The 17572-nt window shown below is 50.8% G+C and overlaps 1 protein-coding gene across 1 annotated transcript in view; it reads left to right on the top strand.

The window, feature by feature from the left end:
• Positions 1 to 17239: 17239 nt before the first annotated feature.
• Positions 17240 to 17572, top strand: part of Lgr6 (leucine rich repeat containing G protein-coupled receptor 6) — a 93807-nt gene continuing 93474 nt past the window's right edge. The window contains exon 1 of the mRNA XM_070041829.1: positions 17240 to 17307. Within this exon, the coding sequence (XP_069897930.1) occupies positions 17246 to 17307 (62 nt within the window). The 5' untranslated portion in view covers positions 17240 to 17245. The remainder of the gene's footprint in view (positions 17308 to 17572) is intronic.

The raw sequence follows: 17572 nt of genomic DNA, 5'->3' as shown, positions 1-17572 counted from the left end.
CATCAGAGTCAGTCTCCTCTTGGTACCTGCCTGCAAGCATCACACTCACATACAGTCCATTCGAGGTCTGTGCCTGCAGGGGGCGCTCTGTACAGAGCCGCAAACAAAACATGCATATGCATTTGAGCTTTGCTCCCTCCCCGTCAGCTCCAGATCTGGGCCATCTCAAGGGTGGAGTATTTGAGGATGGGGAGGCCGGATCAGATGTCCAGGGATTGTGAGCGTTGAGGCAGGAAGGGACCGTAAACTAATCCCCTGCCTTTGTGGTGGACAGAGCAGATTAAGAGCCTGGGAGGAGACAAGAAAGGAAGGTGACTATTGTCTAAGACAAAAGCAAGAGAGAACAAGAATTGGGACAGGACCTGGGTTCTTGCCTTTACTTATCAGAGGACAGATGGGAGCCCAGGACCCAAGAGAGTTGGAAGTGGGAACCAGCTCACCTCTCAGACCACCCAGACCCCAGCACAGACATCTGGCCTCAATGTCTGTGAGCTGGCCTCCTCTATAGACAGTCCACTTAGGGGGCTGCCCGGGGCCCATGCTTAGCAGGGCTCTGAACTAGGGTTGCTGCTTAGCTGTTACTGTGTTAAAGTTAATCATTTTGCAGTGAAGAACTCCATTGTGTGTGTGTGTGTGTGTGTGTGTGTGTGCGCGCGCGCGCGTGTGTGTGTGTGTGCGTGTGCGCGCGCGCGCGCCAGGCCTGGACCCTGAGTGTTGTCCCTGAGGTTTTTTTTTTTTTTTTTTTTCCCTCAAGGTTAGCACTCTACCACTTGAGCCACAGTTCCACTTTGAGAGAAAGTCTCAGGGACTTTCCTGCCGTGGCTGCCTTCGAACTGTGATCTTCAAATCTGTTTCCTGAGTAGTTAGGATTACAGGAATGAGCCACTAGCACCTGGCTCAGATTCTTATTTTTGTACAGGGGTCCTATAAATTCTGTAGCTCACCTTCCCTTAACCTGAGCCTCATCTTCTGGTGTGCAGAGTTGGTGGGTTGCTTTCTCTTGACCTCTGTCCCATCACAAGGGGTCATACATTCAATCACCGTTTTTTTTTTTTCCTATGGAGGCACACACACACACACACACACACACACACACTCACATACACATACACCTGTCGGTGCTCATAATCCTGATGACAACCCCCTAGGCACAGGAGGGGATGGGGGCAGGATGTCCTTCTGAGGAAAGTCCCAGGGTGGATGAGTTTGCCTCTGCCCAGGGCTGGGGACTAGAAGAGAGTATGAGTATCCTTTGGTAGGAGGTGGCCCTCAGTCCATGCATGGGGTCTTCAGAGAACCAAGGACTGTGGGTGGGGCTGTGCTGATGTGGGCACAAGGGAATCTGAGTCAAATGCTTCTGTCTGAACCAGCTGTCAAACTGCCGTGGGCAGGCCTATGCCTGAGTGGGGGAGGGGCACGTCAGCATTCTCTGGGTGTTTGGAGTTTCCCTCACCCCTTCCCAGAACCCCAGTCCCCCCACCCCCCACTTTGGTCATGGGGCTTGAACTCTGTGGCCTGGGCAATGTCCCTGAACACTTTTGCTCAAGGCTAATGCTCTACCTCTTTGAGTCATAGTGCTACTTTCGGGTTTCTGGGGGTTAATCCTGCCTGGGCTGGCTTTGAATTGCAACCCTTAGATCTCAGCCTCCTGAGTAGCTAGGTGTGAGCCACTGGTACCCAGCAAGTGAAGGATATAACTTTTATTACAGCATGTTGTTACAATTATTCCATTTTGTTTTCTCGTTAGTTATTTTTTAATAGTATCTACTGGGCATAATTTATAAGGACTTATAGGTAGGTATGTGTAGGAGAAAGCATAGTATATAAGGTTTGGTATGGTCCAAGGTTTTAGCTATCTACTGGGGGTCTTAAGAACTGGGGGTCTTGGGTAACAGGGTGCACTGTAGAACAGATGGTCCCTAAGCCAATTGGCGATAAAAACACAGTGTATGCGCCTCCAAACCTGGGACACCCTCATCCTTTCTCTTCTGCCAACTTCTTGTTGCAGGCTTTCTGTAGCATGAAAAAAGGGCAGCACAATCCTCTGGAGCAGTGGAAAGGATGGGTTAATACATCACTTCCTCATTTTTTTTTCTTTTAAGGTGTAGCCCAGGCTGGTCTCGAACTCACGATTCCTCTTGTCTCATTCTCCTTGTTATTTACCAGCATGCGCCACCATGGCTGCCTTTCCTCTAATTTTGTATACACTCCCTCACCTACCCCATCTGTAGGTTTAGGTTTGTTCTTTGTCCAGTGGAACTGGAATCAGAAGGCCTGGGCTTTACCACCTACCTGGCTTTGGGCACATCCTCTGATCTCTTTTAACCTGTTTCCTGTTTGTTGATAGTTCCTGACTTCAAGATAGTATATAGACAAATGGCGATGTAGAAACAAAAATGTGGACAGGAGTGTGTGTGTGGGGAGAGAGAGAGAGAGAGAGAGAGAGAGAGAGAGAGAGAGAGAGAGAGAGAGAGAGAGAGAGAGAGAGAGAGAGAGGAAGGAGAGAAGGGAGAGAAGGGAGAGAGGAGGAGAGATTTGGTGGGGGATCTGGGGATCCTTGAAATCTGGTCACTTTCACTCCCTGAGACTTAAGAACCCAAGGACTGCACATGGCATGGCCATCACCAGCACCTAAAGGCCCTGTGCCCAGCCAGAACAAGCCAGTGGAAAATGGAATGTCCCTTCCCCACCACCAGCAGATGCCACCCAGCCCCCGCCTTGCTGCCCACTTCCTCACTCAGAATGCAGAAGCCCAGGCTGCTGTTCCCTCTCTGCCTGCCTTCCTCCATCTGCCAGAAAGTACTAGCCTTACTACCCTGATTGGTATGGCAGTACCAAGGGCACCTGCTGGAGATGGGGCTTGGGATCAGGAAGTCCCTGAGCCCCGGGTACCTGGTACTGATGGGTGGATGGCGCTGAGCCTGTAGATGCACAGGGCGGGGAAGTGTGGAAAGAGAGGAAGGTGTGGGAACTCAGAAGCCTGGTCCAAGGAGAGTCCCAGATACCTTGTTCTGGCTTCCTGCCCCTCCTCTGGCCTGGAGCCCTCAGACAGCAGAGGGGGTCATTCAACACTTCACCATGTGCTTTAGTTTTGACCCTTTAAGGCCATGATTACTAGGAAGTTCTTCCTAGAGTCCCTCTGCACATCCCTACCCCCACCCTCTGCCAAGTGCTCCAAGCTGTGCCGAATTGAAAGTTAGGAGAATTTGCACCTGTCCTAGCGGCTCTGCCACACGTTGAGAGGCAGGATCATAAGTGGACCTGGACAGGACAGCAGTTGGGCTTCTGCTTGGTCCTTTGGCTATGCCAGGCTACAGCAGCTCATCTCTGGGTCAGCCTGGTCAATAGTTAGTATAAAAGGGATTAACTAAAATTATCTATGAGGATTTGGTTAGAGATTTATTCTATGGAGTCCCTTGGACATCTTAAGTGTGTGTGTGTGTGTGTGTGTGTGTGTGTGTGTGTGTGTGTAGGTCAGTCCTAAGACTCGAACTTAGGGCATGGGCACTGTCTTACTGTCTTTCAGCTTTTTTACTCAAGGCTGGTACTCTACCCTTTGTGTCACAGCTCCATTCCCAGCTTTTTGGTGGTTAATTGGAGAAAAGAATCTCACGGAGTTTCCTGCCCAAGCTGATTTTGAACTGTGACCTACAGATCTCAGACTCCCGAGTAGCTAGGATGACAGGCATGAGCCACCAGAGCCTGGTCCTAAAGCCTTTTTATTCAAACTCTAGTCCCTAGAGCGGCAGCAACATCTGGGGAATATTGTGAATGCAGGAGCTGGCTTCACTCCAGACTACTGTGTCAGATCTGCCTTCTTGTTCATTTGTTTTTGAGATAAGAACTCTATGGAGCCCAAGCTGACCTTGAACTCACAATCCACCTGTATCCATCTCTTGAATGCTGGGATACACACATGCCCAGAACCTGGCAAGGATTGCCAGGCTGCTTGGGAGGGCTCTTGTTTCTGAAAGCCTTCTTTCATCCTCAGCTCTGGGAGATGCGTCCCTCCGCCACCTAGGGTTCAACTACCTGGATTCTATCTGGATTTACTTGATAGCTTCTCCAACTAGGTTGGGAGACCCAGGAGAGCAGGCCTGGCCGCAGTGTTCCCAGCTGGGACAAGCCCCTTGTACACAGAGCTTAAAAATAACTGTGGGATGGGCTGGGAAGGTGGCTCAGTGGTAGAGTGCTTGCCTTGCATACATGAGGCCCTGGGTTTGATTCCTCAGCACCCCATAAGCAGAAAAGGCTGGAAGTGGCGCTGTGGTTCAAGTGGTAGAGTGAGCTGAAGAGCTGAGGGACAGCTCCTAGGACCAGAGTTCAGGCCCCATGACCAACCAAAACAAACAAACAAACAGTAGGTGCCGGATGCTGGTGGCTCACACCTGTAATCCTAGATATTCAGAAGGCTGAGAATGGAGACTCTCACTTCAATGCCAGCCCAGGCTGGCATTAATCACCAAAAAACTTGAAAGTGGGGCTGTGGCTCAAGTGGAAGGCAGTAGCCTTGAGCAAAAAACTCAGGGGTAATGCTCAGGTCCTAAGTTCAGGCCACAGGATTGGCACAAAAAAGGAGGAATGACTGCAGCAATGAATGAATGTGATAATGAACAGATGAAAGAATAAGAGGCCAAGAAGGACAGGGCAGACAGCGATCCATCCTGGTCCACACAGGCTCTCCTGAGAGGCAGGGCTGGGGGCGGTGCCTTCTCCAGACCCAGTGGCCGCATGAACCTGCTTCGTCTCACGTAGGAACCTGGGGTGTGGCATCGAACCCAGACCACTGTGGTTCGGAGAAAGCCGAAGTGGGAAGGCTCTTAGGCTGCCAGCCAGCTCGCTCGTGGCCAGGTTGTGTTTCATCAGACGTCTGTTCTATAAATCCTTTCACTTAGAACCTTTTTGTCTTCCCTGTTCATTCTCTGTTTATTTTTTATTATATATATTTATAAAACTTCTTTTGGAATTTTCCATCAGGTCCCAGGCAAACCAGCATGAATAAAGGTGTGTGTGTGTTGTGTGCCCCTAGGCTGGCATGGAGAGAGGGTTCTGGCGACTCTGGGCTGCGGGTTCTCAAATTCTGGTGTTGCTGGATGCTTGTTCACATTCAAGACCAGGATGAATAAAACTTGCGAGCTGTGTTTGAAAGGGCATGGACTGGTGGGTGAGGAAGTCGCCACCTAGAGCATTGCATGCTGGGAAGGGATGCACACTGACTGAACCACAGTGTGGTTGGTGGGGGTTTGGGGTTGAGTCTCACTGAGGAATCCTGGGAAGATTCAAGAAACTAGATCTAAAGGCCAGAAAATCCCAGGTGAGAGGTCCCAGAATACCAGTCTTTGGTTATGCCAGCAAACCTTAAGTGCTTATTAAATATCTATTAGGTGCCTGTATCTATTTGAGGTACAAAAGATGCACAGAAGAGTAAGATGAAAATGATACATGGAAACAAGCATCTAAATTTCAGTTCGATGATGTAACAGCTAGATTCCAAGATGCCATGTTTTCTAGGGGACCCCTTCGTCAGCCTAAAGTTCCCAAGACTTTCAGAGAGAGAGTGTTTCAAGACTTGGGTTTTAAGTGTAATATATCGAACAGAACAGAATATGGATCATAAGTGAAGGGTTTCATACATTTCCACAAGAGAATACGCTGCATAACCAACACCCAGACTGAGAAACACAATACCACTGGCTTTCCAGAAGTCCTCCACCCTTCTCTGGTCCCCACCCACCCCCACGAGGGTAACCATCCTTGTGATTTCTAACAACATAGGAACTTTTGTCTGTGCTTTGAACTTTATATATAAAGAGAACATTCTTTGGTGTCTGGGTTTCTTTTTCTCACCATGTTTCAGGACCCATCCATATTGTTCTTCTCTCCGGTTTATTTATTCTCTTTACCGTATAATATTCCCGGTGGCTGAATACAGCACACGCAGTCGATTCTACTCAGCATGGGCGATGGGTACTTCCTTACTCCAGAGTATTCTGAAGGGTGCTGTTATGAGTCATTTTGCATTGTGTTTGGTGAGCATAAGGATCTATTTATGTTAGTTAAATGCCCAGGAATGGAGCTTGGCCTGAGGCACCAGGAAGGAAGCACTAGTGGAGAGTAAGCTGAGGGAGGTTAGCAGGAACCGACAGCAGGAAAAAGGCCCAAGGATCAGTGGCACACACTGAGACGATTTGGGGTTTACCTGTGTGCACTCCTAACAGCTGTTATGACAAAGAACCACAAAGTAGGTATCTTAAAACGACAACGTTTATCCTGTTGTAGTTCTAGGGTCAAAAGCTAGCCATCAGTGGGTTGACAGGGCCACTCTCCTTTATGAGGCAATCAAGGAGAACGGGTTGCAAGCTTTGAGCTTCTGGTAGTTGCTGGTTTCCTTGGCTTGTGGCCACATTGCTCCAATCTCTCTGCCTTTGTCTTTACTTCATCCTGTGTGTGTGACATCTGTGTAACAAGTGCAATTGTGACTGAGAGACCAACCCCCAGTACCAGCCCTTGGTTCTGACCATTGGTGTCTTGATCTCTCCTCGGTCTAAAGTTTCCCAAGGGCTGGGGATGTGGGACTTGAACTCAGGGCCTGAGCCACAGCTCTACTTACTTCTAGCTTAAAAAAAGTTTCTTTTGAGTAGTTATTGGAGATAAGGGTTTCATGGGCCTTCCTGTCCAGGATGGCTTTGTACCTTGATCCTTAGATCTCAGTCTCCTGAGTGGTTAGGATTACAAGGCATGTACCATTGGTGCCTGGCCTTCCTCCTTTGTATACCCAAGTACATGTCTCCTTCTGAGTTCAGCTAGGACGCTGCATGCAAGGGCATGGAGAACAAGGACGTCGGGCCCAAGGCACCTTTCCAGCGGTGTTTGCTCCAGCTCAGGGCACCATGCCCAGCAGTGGTGTGGGGGTCCAGCCCTTCTTTCTCCCTCCTCTTTCTCCTCCTCCCCAGACAACGCCACCTCAGAAAGGACCAGGTCATTAGCGTATCACAGGGCCTGAGTGGTGGCAGTCCTGGCTCCACAGATGAGGCAGGGAAGGCAGGGGAGCTGGGGGCAGGGCAGCCCTTGGTCTTTCCTTGGAGGAGGCAGGGAGACAGGAATGCCTTTGGCTGGGAGACCCTGGCCAGGGATCAGAGGATCAAAGGATGAGAAGATCAGGGGCGAGGCAGGTGGCACCACTTGGAGACACCAGAGAGAAGCAGCAGCTGGTGCCTCCTAAGGGCAGGGCTGACCCAGAACGCCCTCCCCTCCCTCCCTTCCTTTCCTTCCCTCCCTTCCCTCCTCTCCCTCCCCTCCCTCCCCTGCCTCTGAGACCCTACCCTGTCTCTCTTCCTTTCCACTAGGGACAAGGGCTGAGGGGGAAGTAGAGAAGGGAAAAGTAGCTGGCTACTGACATTCCTGCCACCCAGCGGGCACAGCCAAGCCTGCCTGGGCCGTGGATTCTCCCACTGAAGCCTCAAGTCCCCTGGGGAGGGAACTGAGGCACAGAGAGGAAGAGTAACTTGCTGTGCGCCAAACCACTGCTAAGTGTTGGGGAGGGCCAAGATACAAACTCTGGCAGGCGATCACCAAGGCCACAACGCAAGGTGGAGAACTGTGTTCACTCCAGCTGCAGCATGAGGGAGTGAAGCCAAGAAGGACTCCTTGCTGGGCAGAGATTTTTGGACCTAGATCTCGGGTGTAAGTCTTCCTACAAATCTGATGAACCAAAAACAGGCAAGGAGTTAGGGCAGGAGGCAGCAGCAGAGGTGACAGACAGGCCCAGAGTGGTGAGGGACAGGCTGGATGGTGCTCAGAGGAAAGGGCCAGCTGGCATGGGAGCAGGTGCGGGAAGCCCAGGTAGGCTCAGAGGAAGGGCTCCAAGCTCTAGAAAGTTCTATTGGTTGGGGGGGGGGGAGCTGGACCCAGAACTTGGGGCCGGGTCAAATCCTCTAGCTTTGTTCCAGGGAGCTATCGCTGCTCCTGCTCCTTCTGTCACCTCCTCGGTGACTCTCGGCAGAGGCTCTGTGGGGAGGGTGGGCACAGGGTGGCACAGCATCCTTGGCCTGGCATTGCTGCAGAGACCATGAGCGTCTGGTCCCCCAGCCACTGCCTCACCGAGGGTTCCTGGGGAGTAACTGGATCCAACCACCCACCCCCCATCTTGGCACTGCCCCTGGGTGGGAGTGGGGGCGCTGGCTGTGTGGAGACAGTAGGGGCTGAGGGTGTAAGAGGGAAGGTCTGTCTGTCTGGGGTGCGGTGGAGACTGAATGGAGGGGCCTTTCTCCACCCTAGACACACCCTGCCTTGTTTAACTGGGGGAATAAAGCAGGGAAGACAGAAGCCTCAGCTAAACAAACAGGCACAGAGCTGTGGTCTGGCTCCAGCCCTGCTGGCTGCTGTGGGGGTTTCTTCCCACCTGCGTATCCTTTAGCTCCCACCCAGCCCTCCCAGGGCCCCGCTGGCCCTCCTGTCTACACTGATGAGGGAGGCAGGTTCCTATCCCTCCCCACCCCCAGGAGGTCTGCCTGCAGTCATTCTGTCTAGAGGCCCCCAGTCTGCACCCAGAACTTTGCACACAGAAATGGTTCTTTCTAGAGAGCAGAGTGAGGACTCGAAGAGATGCTGGTGAGTTGGAGGGCTCACCAGCTTGGCACCGTTCAGGAAGCAAGTCCTCCGATGTACCTGCACCCAGAATGCTTACTGCCCTTTTCTTTCCTTTTCTCCTTCCTTCCTTCCTTCCTTTTTCTCTTTCTCTCTTTCTTTCATCAATCCCAGGGCTAGAACTCAGGGCCTGAGCGCTGTCCCTGAGATTTTGTGCTTCAGGCTAGCATTCTATCCCTTGAGCAACAGAGCTACTTCTGCTTTTCTGGTGGTTAATTGGAGAGAAGAGTCTTACAAACTTTCCTTCCCGGGCTGGCTTTGAACCATGCTCTTCAGATCTCAGCCTCCTGAGTAGCTAGAATTACAGGCATAAGCCACCAGCACCTGGTTTCGCTGCCCTTTTCATTTGCTTGATTTCTTGTGTCTCCCGCCTGCACTGGAGCTGTCTTACCCCTTCAATGCCTCTTTCCAGGGGCCCTGTGTCCACCCTCCCTTGCTGTGTATGGTTGTAGTAAGAAGAAAGAAATGGGAGGGAGGTAAGAGCTTCAGACTGTGGGGGAGACAGGCCATACAAGCCAGTAACTTGAGACCAGGAAATGATGTCAAGATGGTGTGGCCTGACTTTGGGGCCAGAATCAAAAGGCCACAAGGGTCAGACTGAAAAGGGCCTATGACACTCAAGTGTTAGGTCTAGACATCCAGGCTTGGCATTGTCCACTCTCTAGACATTACCTGGGCTGGACTTGGCTCTTTGAGGACAGGAAACACACGATTGGGCTCTGGCTCCATCATCTAGCATTTAACACCTGCTATATCGTAGGTACTTAACAAATGCTTGTTGAGTGAAGGGATTGACTGCATATTTAAATGCAAGTTCAAAGGTTGAAGGCCTCCTATGAGAGAAGGCATTTGAACTGGGCCCCAGTGAGTGGTTTTAATGGGTAGTGGGACTCATAGGTGACTTTCATTAGTTGCCTAAGTACTTCACCAGTGAGGAGATGAAGACACAGAGAGGTGACATCATGACCTCAGGCACAGAGCCAGTGGCAGTGCTGAGACAAGAGGCAGGACATTGCTGTCCTGTGGGGACAGACTTGTTCTAGTACAGTCCCTATGCCTTCTGTGGCTACTGAGCCTTGACTTGGGGCAGTGCAATTCCAGAATGGACATTTGAATGCCATTGAATGAATGTAAATGTCATCACCTGTGGCTAGAGGCTCCCTGGTTGGAAGGCACAGGTCTGTGCTTTCTCCTAGAGGAGGGGAAGGACCCTCAGTCTCTTGCACTTCGTGCTTGTGAGCTATTCTCAGTGGCACTGTGGCCCTGGCTGTATATGAGGCCTGGGCCCCTTTAACTTTTCAGCCTGTGGGTGGCATGGCTTGGCAAGAGGCAGGAGTCATGGGGGAGAAGCACACACATCATTATGCAATCCCCGTGCCACACTTGCTCTTGACAACTGTCCCAGGCTCTGGACCCAGCTGGGAGCTCCCACAGGCTCCCTGAGGGCTGTGACTAGCGGCCCAGGAGTCAGGAGCAGCCCCTATGCCCTATAACACCTCTGGTTAGGATTCAGGACCTGTGAACCATTCCACGGTGGCAGCTTTGCCTCGCAGAGCCTTCTCCTAGATGTGTGGGCTTGGCTCCCTCCCTAAGCCATTCCCCTGCTGCACTGAACACCAGGACAGCCCCAAACCCAAATTCTTTTGCCTCGCTCTGGCTAGGTGCACACACAACCTGGGTTTACTCCTCCTTCCTTCCCTCTCTTCTGTCTTGTCTTCTTTTCTTCCTTGGGTCTTAAAACTGCAAAGTAGAGCCAGGTGCTGGTGGCTCATGCCTGTAATCCTCACTACTTAGGAGGCTGAGATCTCAGGATTAAAGTTCGAAGCCAGCCTAGGCAGGAAGGTCCATGAGACTCTGATCTCCAATTAACTACTAGAAAACCTGAAGTGGAGCTGTGGCTCAAAGTGGAAGAGTGCTAGCCTTGAGCAAAAACAAAACAAAAACTCAGGGACAATGCCCAGGCCCTGAGTTCAAGCCCTACCACTGACAAAAAAAAAAAAAAAAGGGATTTAAAACTGCAGTTGGTTTCTTGGGTACCTTTTGAGTGGAAGGCATTCTGTTCTCCCTGTCTCTTCTCTCCTTGGTCTCCTATCTCTGCCCTCAGACCCATCTGTGACATTCTGTAAGTTCTAAGACCTTTTAGTCTAGAGCTAAAAAAAACCCAACAGCCCTGTCTTTTATTTTCTCTCATCTGACTTTTAGGAATGTCTCCATCTCCTCCCTATATTCCCAGGCTGAACTGCTTGGGTGACACTCTGGCTTTCCAGCTTCTTCCTGGTCCAGTCCGACCCTTACAGACCTCTGTTTTGCTTGGCAACTGCCCATGACACCCCTCCCTCTGAAGCACCCCAACTTCAGGCTCCTTTGCTCTGCCGGCCCTTTGAGCCTCCCCGCTGCCCCTCGGTTGTCCTATGACAGCCTCTCCTGCCACTCCAGACAGGCAGGGAGATGTTCTCATTACCAGAAAAGGATCCAATAAGTGACTGCGGAAAGAAAATAGCTCTTTTATTTAAAAATACAGAGTGAGGTTCTTACATAGAGTTTTGTGCAAAGCCCAAGAGAATGGTTCGTGCTGTTATGTGGATAGAGAGAAATACACGTTTACCAGATGGAGGCATACTCCCATATTTGGAAAAGTATAAAAACCGGCAAAAATCGGAGAGAACTTTGTGTTAACTCGTGTGTTTGGAATCTCCAAGAAGATAGCTATCTCCAAGTTATCACCCCAGGGACTGGACAGAGGAGACCGGGTTAGAAAAGTCTTCATCCTTCTGGATTTTAGGAGATTCAGACTCTGCCATTAACCGGCTGTGAACTTAATGCTAGGACTTTGTGTAAGTTAGGTAAGCACTCCACCACTGAGACATAGCCCCTCAATGCATTTCTTTGAATGTTTATTGAACACCAGTATTTGCCAGGCACCTCCATAGGCTTGGAGGATATCCAGATTACCAAGATTAAGTCCTTTCATTGAAGCAGCAGGTAATAGGCTGGCATGGAGGTGTACATACCTGAAACCCCAGCACTCAGGAGGCTGAGGCTGGTGAACGGAAAGTTCCAGGCCAGCCTGGGCTATGTAGTGGGACTGTGTGTCAAACACAGATTAAAACTGAACAAAACAATCCTGGGTATTGGTGGTTTATACATATCACCCTAGCTAATCAGGAGGCTGAGATCTGAGAATTACAGTTCGAAGCCAGCCTGAGCAGAAAAATCTATGAGATTACTATCTCTAATTAACCAGCAAAAGTCTGGAAGAGGAGGTAGAGCCAAGCAAGAGCATAAGATCCTGAGTTCAAGCCCCAGGACTGGCACGCATGTTCGTGTGAATGTGCTCTCTCTCTCTCTCTCTCTCTCTCTCTCTCTCTCTCTCTCTCTCTCTCTCTCTCTCTCTCACACACACACACACACACACACACACACACACAAGAAGCACTTAATCAGCTGTGCCATTATACAGTAATAATTATAACCTGGATGACTGTGATATTAATAATGAGGTATACTTACAGAGCATGGTGTTTTACGTTTATTAGCTCATATACTTCACACTATAACTCTCATCAGGTAAGTACTGTTATTGTTCCTTTTTATAGGTGAAGAAATAGAAAAAGTAAAGACAGAACTAGGGCCACCCAGACAATTAGTGTCATACTGGGGTAGTGCTTGAAGCCGGGCATGGAGCCTGGCACAGGGCGAGGGCTCTGTGACCATTCATTGTTGAGTGTGTACAAAACCCCCAAGGGATTTGCAGGGCTCTGCCCAGCTTGGCCTCCTCCCTGGGGTAAAGTCTAGGGTTCTCACCAAAACAAAAGTGACCAAGAGGTGACGCTATGTTAATTAGCTTGAGGGCGGTGATTGCTTCACCATGTGTAAGCACAGCAAGCCATCAAGTTGTGAGCCTTAAATATACAACAGGAATCGAATCGCTGCAGAGGTGGGCGCTCTGCTCTACAGCAGAGGCCGTGGAAAGGGGTCCTGGTCCTGGGTCTTCTTTGAAGTCCATGAGGGACATCTTTCCAGCACAGCCCCGGGCTCCACTCTCCCCGAGTGGTCTTCTCATTGGAAAAATTCAGACAGACTTGATCCCCCACGAGCTTTGGGTCACAGCCAGGTTGCCCAGGGGGAGTGTCTCCTATCCCTCACCCCCTGCAGGCCCCTCAGCTCCCCAACATCCTCCCTCTTATCAAACCTGTTCCTGGTCTCCATGGTGACACTGCCCTGCCCTGCTTCCTTGGGTGGTCTGGTTGCCTCACAGGGTGAAGCTCAAAACATTTTCCTCATGTGCAGCCAGAACCTTCCACTTCCCCTGCCCAGGGCTGGCCCTCTCATCCCTCCCCGCCCTTCCCCTCCTGCCAGCCTCACCCATCAGTACCCTCACCCCCACCCCATCAGCCGGGGAGGATTCACATGGCTCCCTCTGGGTGCCTTAGGGCTGCGAGGGAAGAAGACTTCCTCCCCATCTTTTTGTTTTTCCATCAAGAGCAACCATTCCTGGGCCCAGTGCATCATAAAAATGTAAAGTCTCTTGTTTTGAAATCATTAAGTATTTTTAAATGGCAACAGTAGAGAATGAAGCCTAGGCTTTTCAGTGTGGGGCCCTGTGCCTTGCATGGGTCTGAAGCCCACCCTAAAAGGAGCTAGGGGGAGGGGAGGGCAGAGGGACAGGGAGAGATTGTACCTGGGCATTGGGTAACCAATTCCCCCATAGGTTAAAGCCTAAGCCAGCATCACTAGGCAATCTGTTCTAGCTGGGCCTGAGCATCCTAGGGGAGGGACTCGGGAGAAGAGACTAGACTAGGCTTGTTCAAGTCCACTCAGCCAAAACTACAAACAAAACCAAACCCAAACCAAGGTTTTCCAACCTAAAAGGCAAGACTTGGGGAAGCTATTCATTTTTCCAAAGAGCTTCTGCCTATTATAGGTAGATTCTTCAAGAAAGTCTGTGCCTGCCTGATGGTCTAGCATTCAACAGGCACATGTGCAGACATGCTGTGCAACCATTTCCCCTGTATGCTCAGCATTGTACATGACAAAGAACATCTAGCCTCTCACGTATATGAGCACAGGACCCTGTTCGTGTACACACAAGGTCATACGATCAAGCCAATGTCGCCACTAGCAAACCCCAGACCCCACAAGTCAGGGTGCCCTCCAATTTCCCCTGGGTTCAGGCACGGCCTGAATGCCTGAGCCATGTCTTCTGGGTTGCACAAATGGCTTGCCAGGACAGCTGTAGGTCAGAGCTACCAGCTTGATCAGACAACCTCTGTGCTGGAAGAGTATGTGACAGTCCCCTTCCTGTCCCCATGCGAGGCCCAGGGCCTGCTGTCAGGGCCCTCAACCATCCCTAAGGCCGATGGCATTAAGTATGGAAGAGATGGGCTTTGAAATCTCTGCATCGCTGCTTTCTCCTACTTCTCAAATTCCTCTTCCTTTCCCCTCCCCTGGCACCAGCCTCACCCCTTTTCTTTTTGTGACAGAGCCAGGTCTGAAAGGGGCTCCCCCACCCTGCCATCTGAAATCCTCACCCCACCCTTCTACAAAGCACCAGAGCTAGTCTGTGAGCTGTCTCTGTTGTCCCAGGCAGGATGCTGGGGGTGGCTGTGGGTGGGTGGGGGCAGCCCCCTTGTCCCCAGGGAGAACAATGAGGCTGCTCGTCAGGGAGGTGGGGGGGAGGGAGTGGGTGGGGGACATGGAGCTGCATCAGAGCCTCGGTGTGCGGCCCCTGGAGGGACAGCTGAGTGATGAGGCCTGAGTCACATGCCCCGTGTGCTCCTTGAACTCCCGCTCCGTGCCTGTCTGGGCACATCCAGAAATGCACAGAGTAAATATTTAGAGGTAATTGTTTTCATAGCACCTCGCACCTCCCTTCTTGATAAAGATGAGCCGGGCCCGAGACTTCAGGGGGAAGAATCCCTACAGACACAGGACCTGCAGCCTGGGCTTCTGCGAGCATCGTCCACTGCTGCTGTGCAGTCTAAGTAGCTTTGGTGTTTGCACAGGTCAGCCAGAGCCCAAGGCTAGAGGATTGAGCCTAAGGCTAGCGAATCAAGCCCAAGGCTAGTTCATGGAACACAAGGCTAATGAATTGAGCCCAAGGCTAGTAGATTGGGCCAGGGAACATCCTGAGCACCAAAATCCTGTCTAAAATCCACCCTGGAGCCCTCGTGCCCACCTCTGTCGTGGTTTTACCTGTGATGGCTACCTCATGACCCTGTGGCCTCCACTGAGCCTGCCCTGGCTTGAGCAGGCCACAGATGGTCCTTCTATTGCACGGGACAAGAACCAGCCCCAAGTTCTGCATGCCAGTTTCCTTGGCTTTACCCTGGACAAACTGTCTTTTTCCTTAGAGAATGTGGAGTCCGGAGCCCAAGCTTTATCAAAGATAAAACATTTGAGACTAAACAGTCTTTTTATAGATGGGAACTGGCCCCTCAGCACACTTTCCCCATCATTTCCAGCCTGACTTTCTCAGCATATGCACAACACGTATGTGTTTCTGGGGGCAAAATGGAGGCACTGAGGTTTAAGGGTGATGGTTCACTCCTGGGAAAGAGGAAGTGGCAGAAGGCTGTGGGCACTGCCCAGCTATGTGGTGGTGTGCTTTGCCCCCACCTCTGCACTTCTCAGGAGAGGCAGGCAGAGGCAAGAAGCAGCTCACAGGAAGGAAGGAAGAAGTGTGTGTGTGTGTGTGTGTGTGTGTGTGTGTGTGTGTGTGTGTGTGTGTGTGTGTGTGTGTGTGTGTGTGTGTGTGTGTGTGTGTGTGTGTGTGTGTGTGTGTGTGTGTGTGTGTGTGTGTGTGTGTGTGTGTGTGTGTGTGTGTGTGTGTGTGTGTGTGTGTGTGTGTGTGTGTGTGTGTGTGTGTGTGTGGATTTGAACTCCAAGCCTGGATGGATACCACTTGAGCCACTTCTAGATAAGTGTCTCATGGACTTTCCAGCCTGAACTGGTTTGGAACACAGTCCTCAGATCTCACCTTCCTGAGTAGGAAGGATTACAGGCATGAGCTACTAGTGCCTAGCAGGGAGGAATTTAAAGTGGGATGGAATCCGAATGTTTCAGGCACACACATGCAGGTCTCAGACACATTGCTACTCACCCAAGACCAAACTAAGAAAATACTAACATGGGCAGGACTCACAAATGAAAACATTAATCCTCTCTATCCCCCCCTCAGGTCTGTGGGGCTCACAGGACACTGAGGGAAAGGTGGGAGGAAGGAGGCAAATATTTATTGTGTAGATACTATTTATTAGGCAATCTGTAAACATTAGCTCACTTAATCCTTACAAGGGCCTTATTAGCTGGTGTAATCTGCCCCTTGTGTGTTTATTGTTGTTTCTGAGATGTGGTCAGGCTGGCCTAGATCTTGAGCTCCCCCTGCCTTGTCTCCATCTTGTGGGTGTTGATATTTCATTTTTGTGGATGAGGAAAAGGAAATCATAACAGTCAAGAGCCCAAGGTAACTGGAGGAGAGATCTGACCCCAGGGCCTTTTCTTTTTGTTTTCTTGGAAGTAAAATGGCACTGGGGCGGTTGTCAGGATGACATTCGATTATTTGGATAAAGATTAGCTGGTGCCTGGCACAGAGTGGACCTTGTAAATGCCAGTATAATGATTGTGTACAAGGGCATTTCAGAGGACTGTGACACTAAACTCCTCTACAGGGTCCCTCAGATAGCAGGACAAGAAATCTAAAACAACCTAGAAATGAGATCTAGAACAACTTAGATTGTAATTCCACAGAGAGACCATCATATCCATCCATTTAGAAACGTATGGGTCTTCTGGAATTCGCCAAGAGGTTATGTTAGCCCCCGGAGAAAGGCAGAAGGCTGGGGAATGGAGAAAAGAGGAAGGAGAAAGGCAGAGATCTCAGAGGGCAGCAAAACTGCCCTGTGGGCAACTAAGGGAACGAAGGGAAAGGGTGACCACCAGGCAGCCTCAGGGAAGGAGTGGGAACACCCCAGTGCAGTTGCATTTTGAGCGGCTCTGTAAGTCTGGAAGGGCCATGATCCTAGGACTCGGTCTCCACACAGTAAAAAAGAGTAGTTAAAAAGCCAAGGGCTCACACCTGTAATCCTAACTACTCAGGAGGCTGAGAGCTAAGGATCGTGGTTTGAAGCCAACTCAGACTTTTCTCTCCAGTGAACCCCCAAAAAGCTGGAAGTAGAGCTGTGGCTCAAGTGGTAGAACATCAGCTGTGAACAAATAAATAAATAAAAATAAAAAGCTCAGGGACAGAGCCCAGGCCCTGAGTTCAAGCCCTAGTATTGGCAACAACAACAACAAAAAAAGTAAAAAAAAAAAAAAAAGTAGATAAGGCATTGATTGCTGAGGACCCCTGACCCCTTTCCTGCTCTAAATTCTATGCATTCTTCTCTGTCTCCTTTTCCTGGAGGTTCTCCAATCCCTGGGGAACCCTGCAAAGGGAAGGGAGAGGCAGAGGGGATGAGGGGAGGGTGTTCAGAGCGTGGTACGTGTGGCCTGGCTCCCAGGGGCTGTTCCTGGGGGCTGGAGCTGGACAAAGCAGGAAGGCACAGATGAGTAGCTCATACCTCCCCTTCTCATTTTCTCTCCACACAGAGACCTCAGCATGAACAATCTCACTGAGCTCCAGCCGGGCCTCTTCCGACACCTGCGCTTTCTGGAGGAGCTGTGAGTCCGTGTGCCAGTTGGAGGGGGGAGAAGGGGGTGGGAGGTGGAGCCGTGGCTGCTGCCATGGCTGGTGGTGCAGAGGTGGGAGGCTGCCTCTATTTGATACCCTTTGCACACCCTCTAGATCTTCACGCGCTCAAGAGCCTGCCTTGGCTCCCTATAGCCTGAAAAGTACATTCTTTAACACCCTTGCTTACGAGGACTACTTATTCCAGAGTCTTCTCTGGTTAGCTTCCCTCCCTCCCACCCCACCCCTTCCCCACCA

This window comes from Dipodomys merriami, unplaced genomic scaffold, assembly GCF_024711535.1.
Source record: "Dipodomys merriami isolate MVZ:Mamm:240054 unplaced genomic scaffold, mDipMer1.0.p SCAF_31, whole genome shotgun sequence".
NCBI classification, from domain to species: Eukaryota; Metazoa; Chordata; class Mammalia; order Rodentia; family Heteromyidae; genus Dipodomys; species Dipodomys merriami.
Note: the sequence above shows the minus strand (reverse complement) of the source record. Positions and strands in the feature narration are given on the sequence as shown.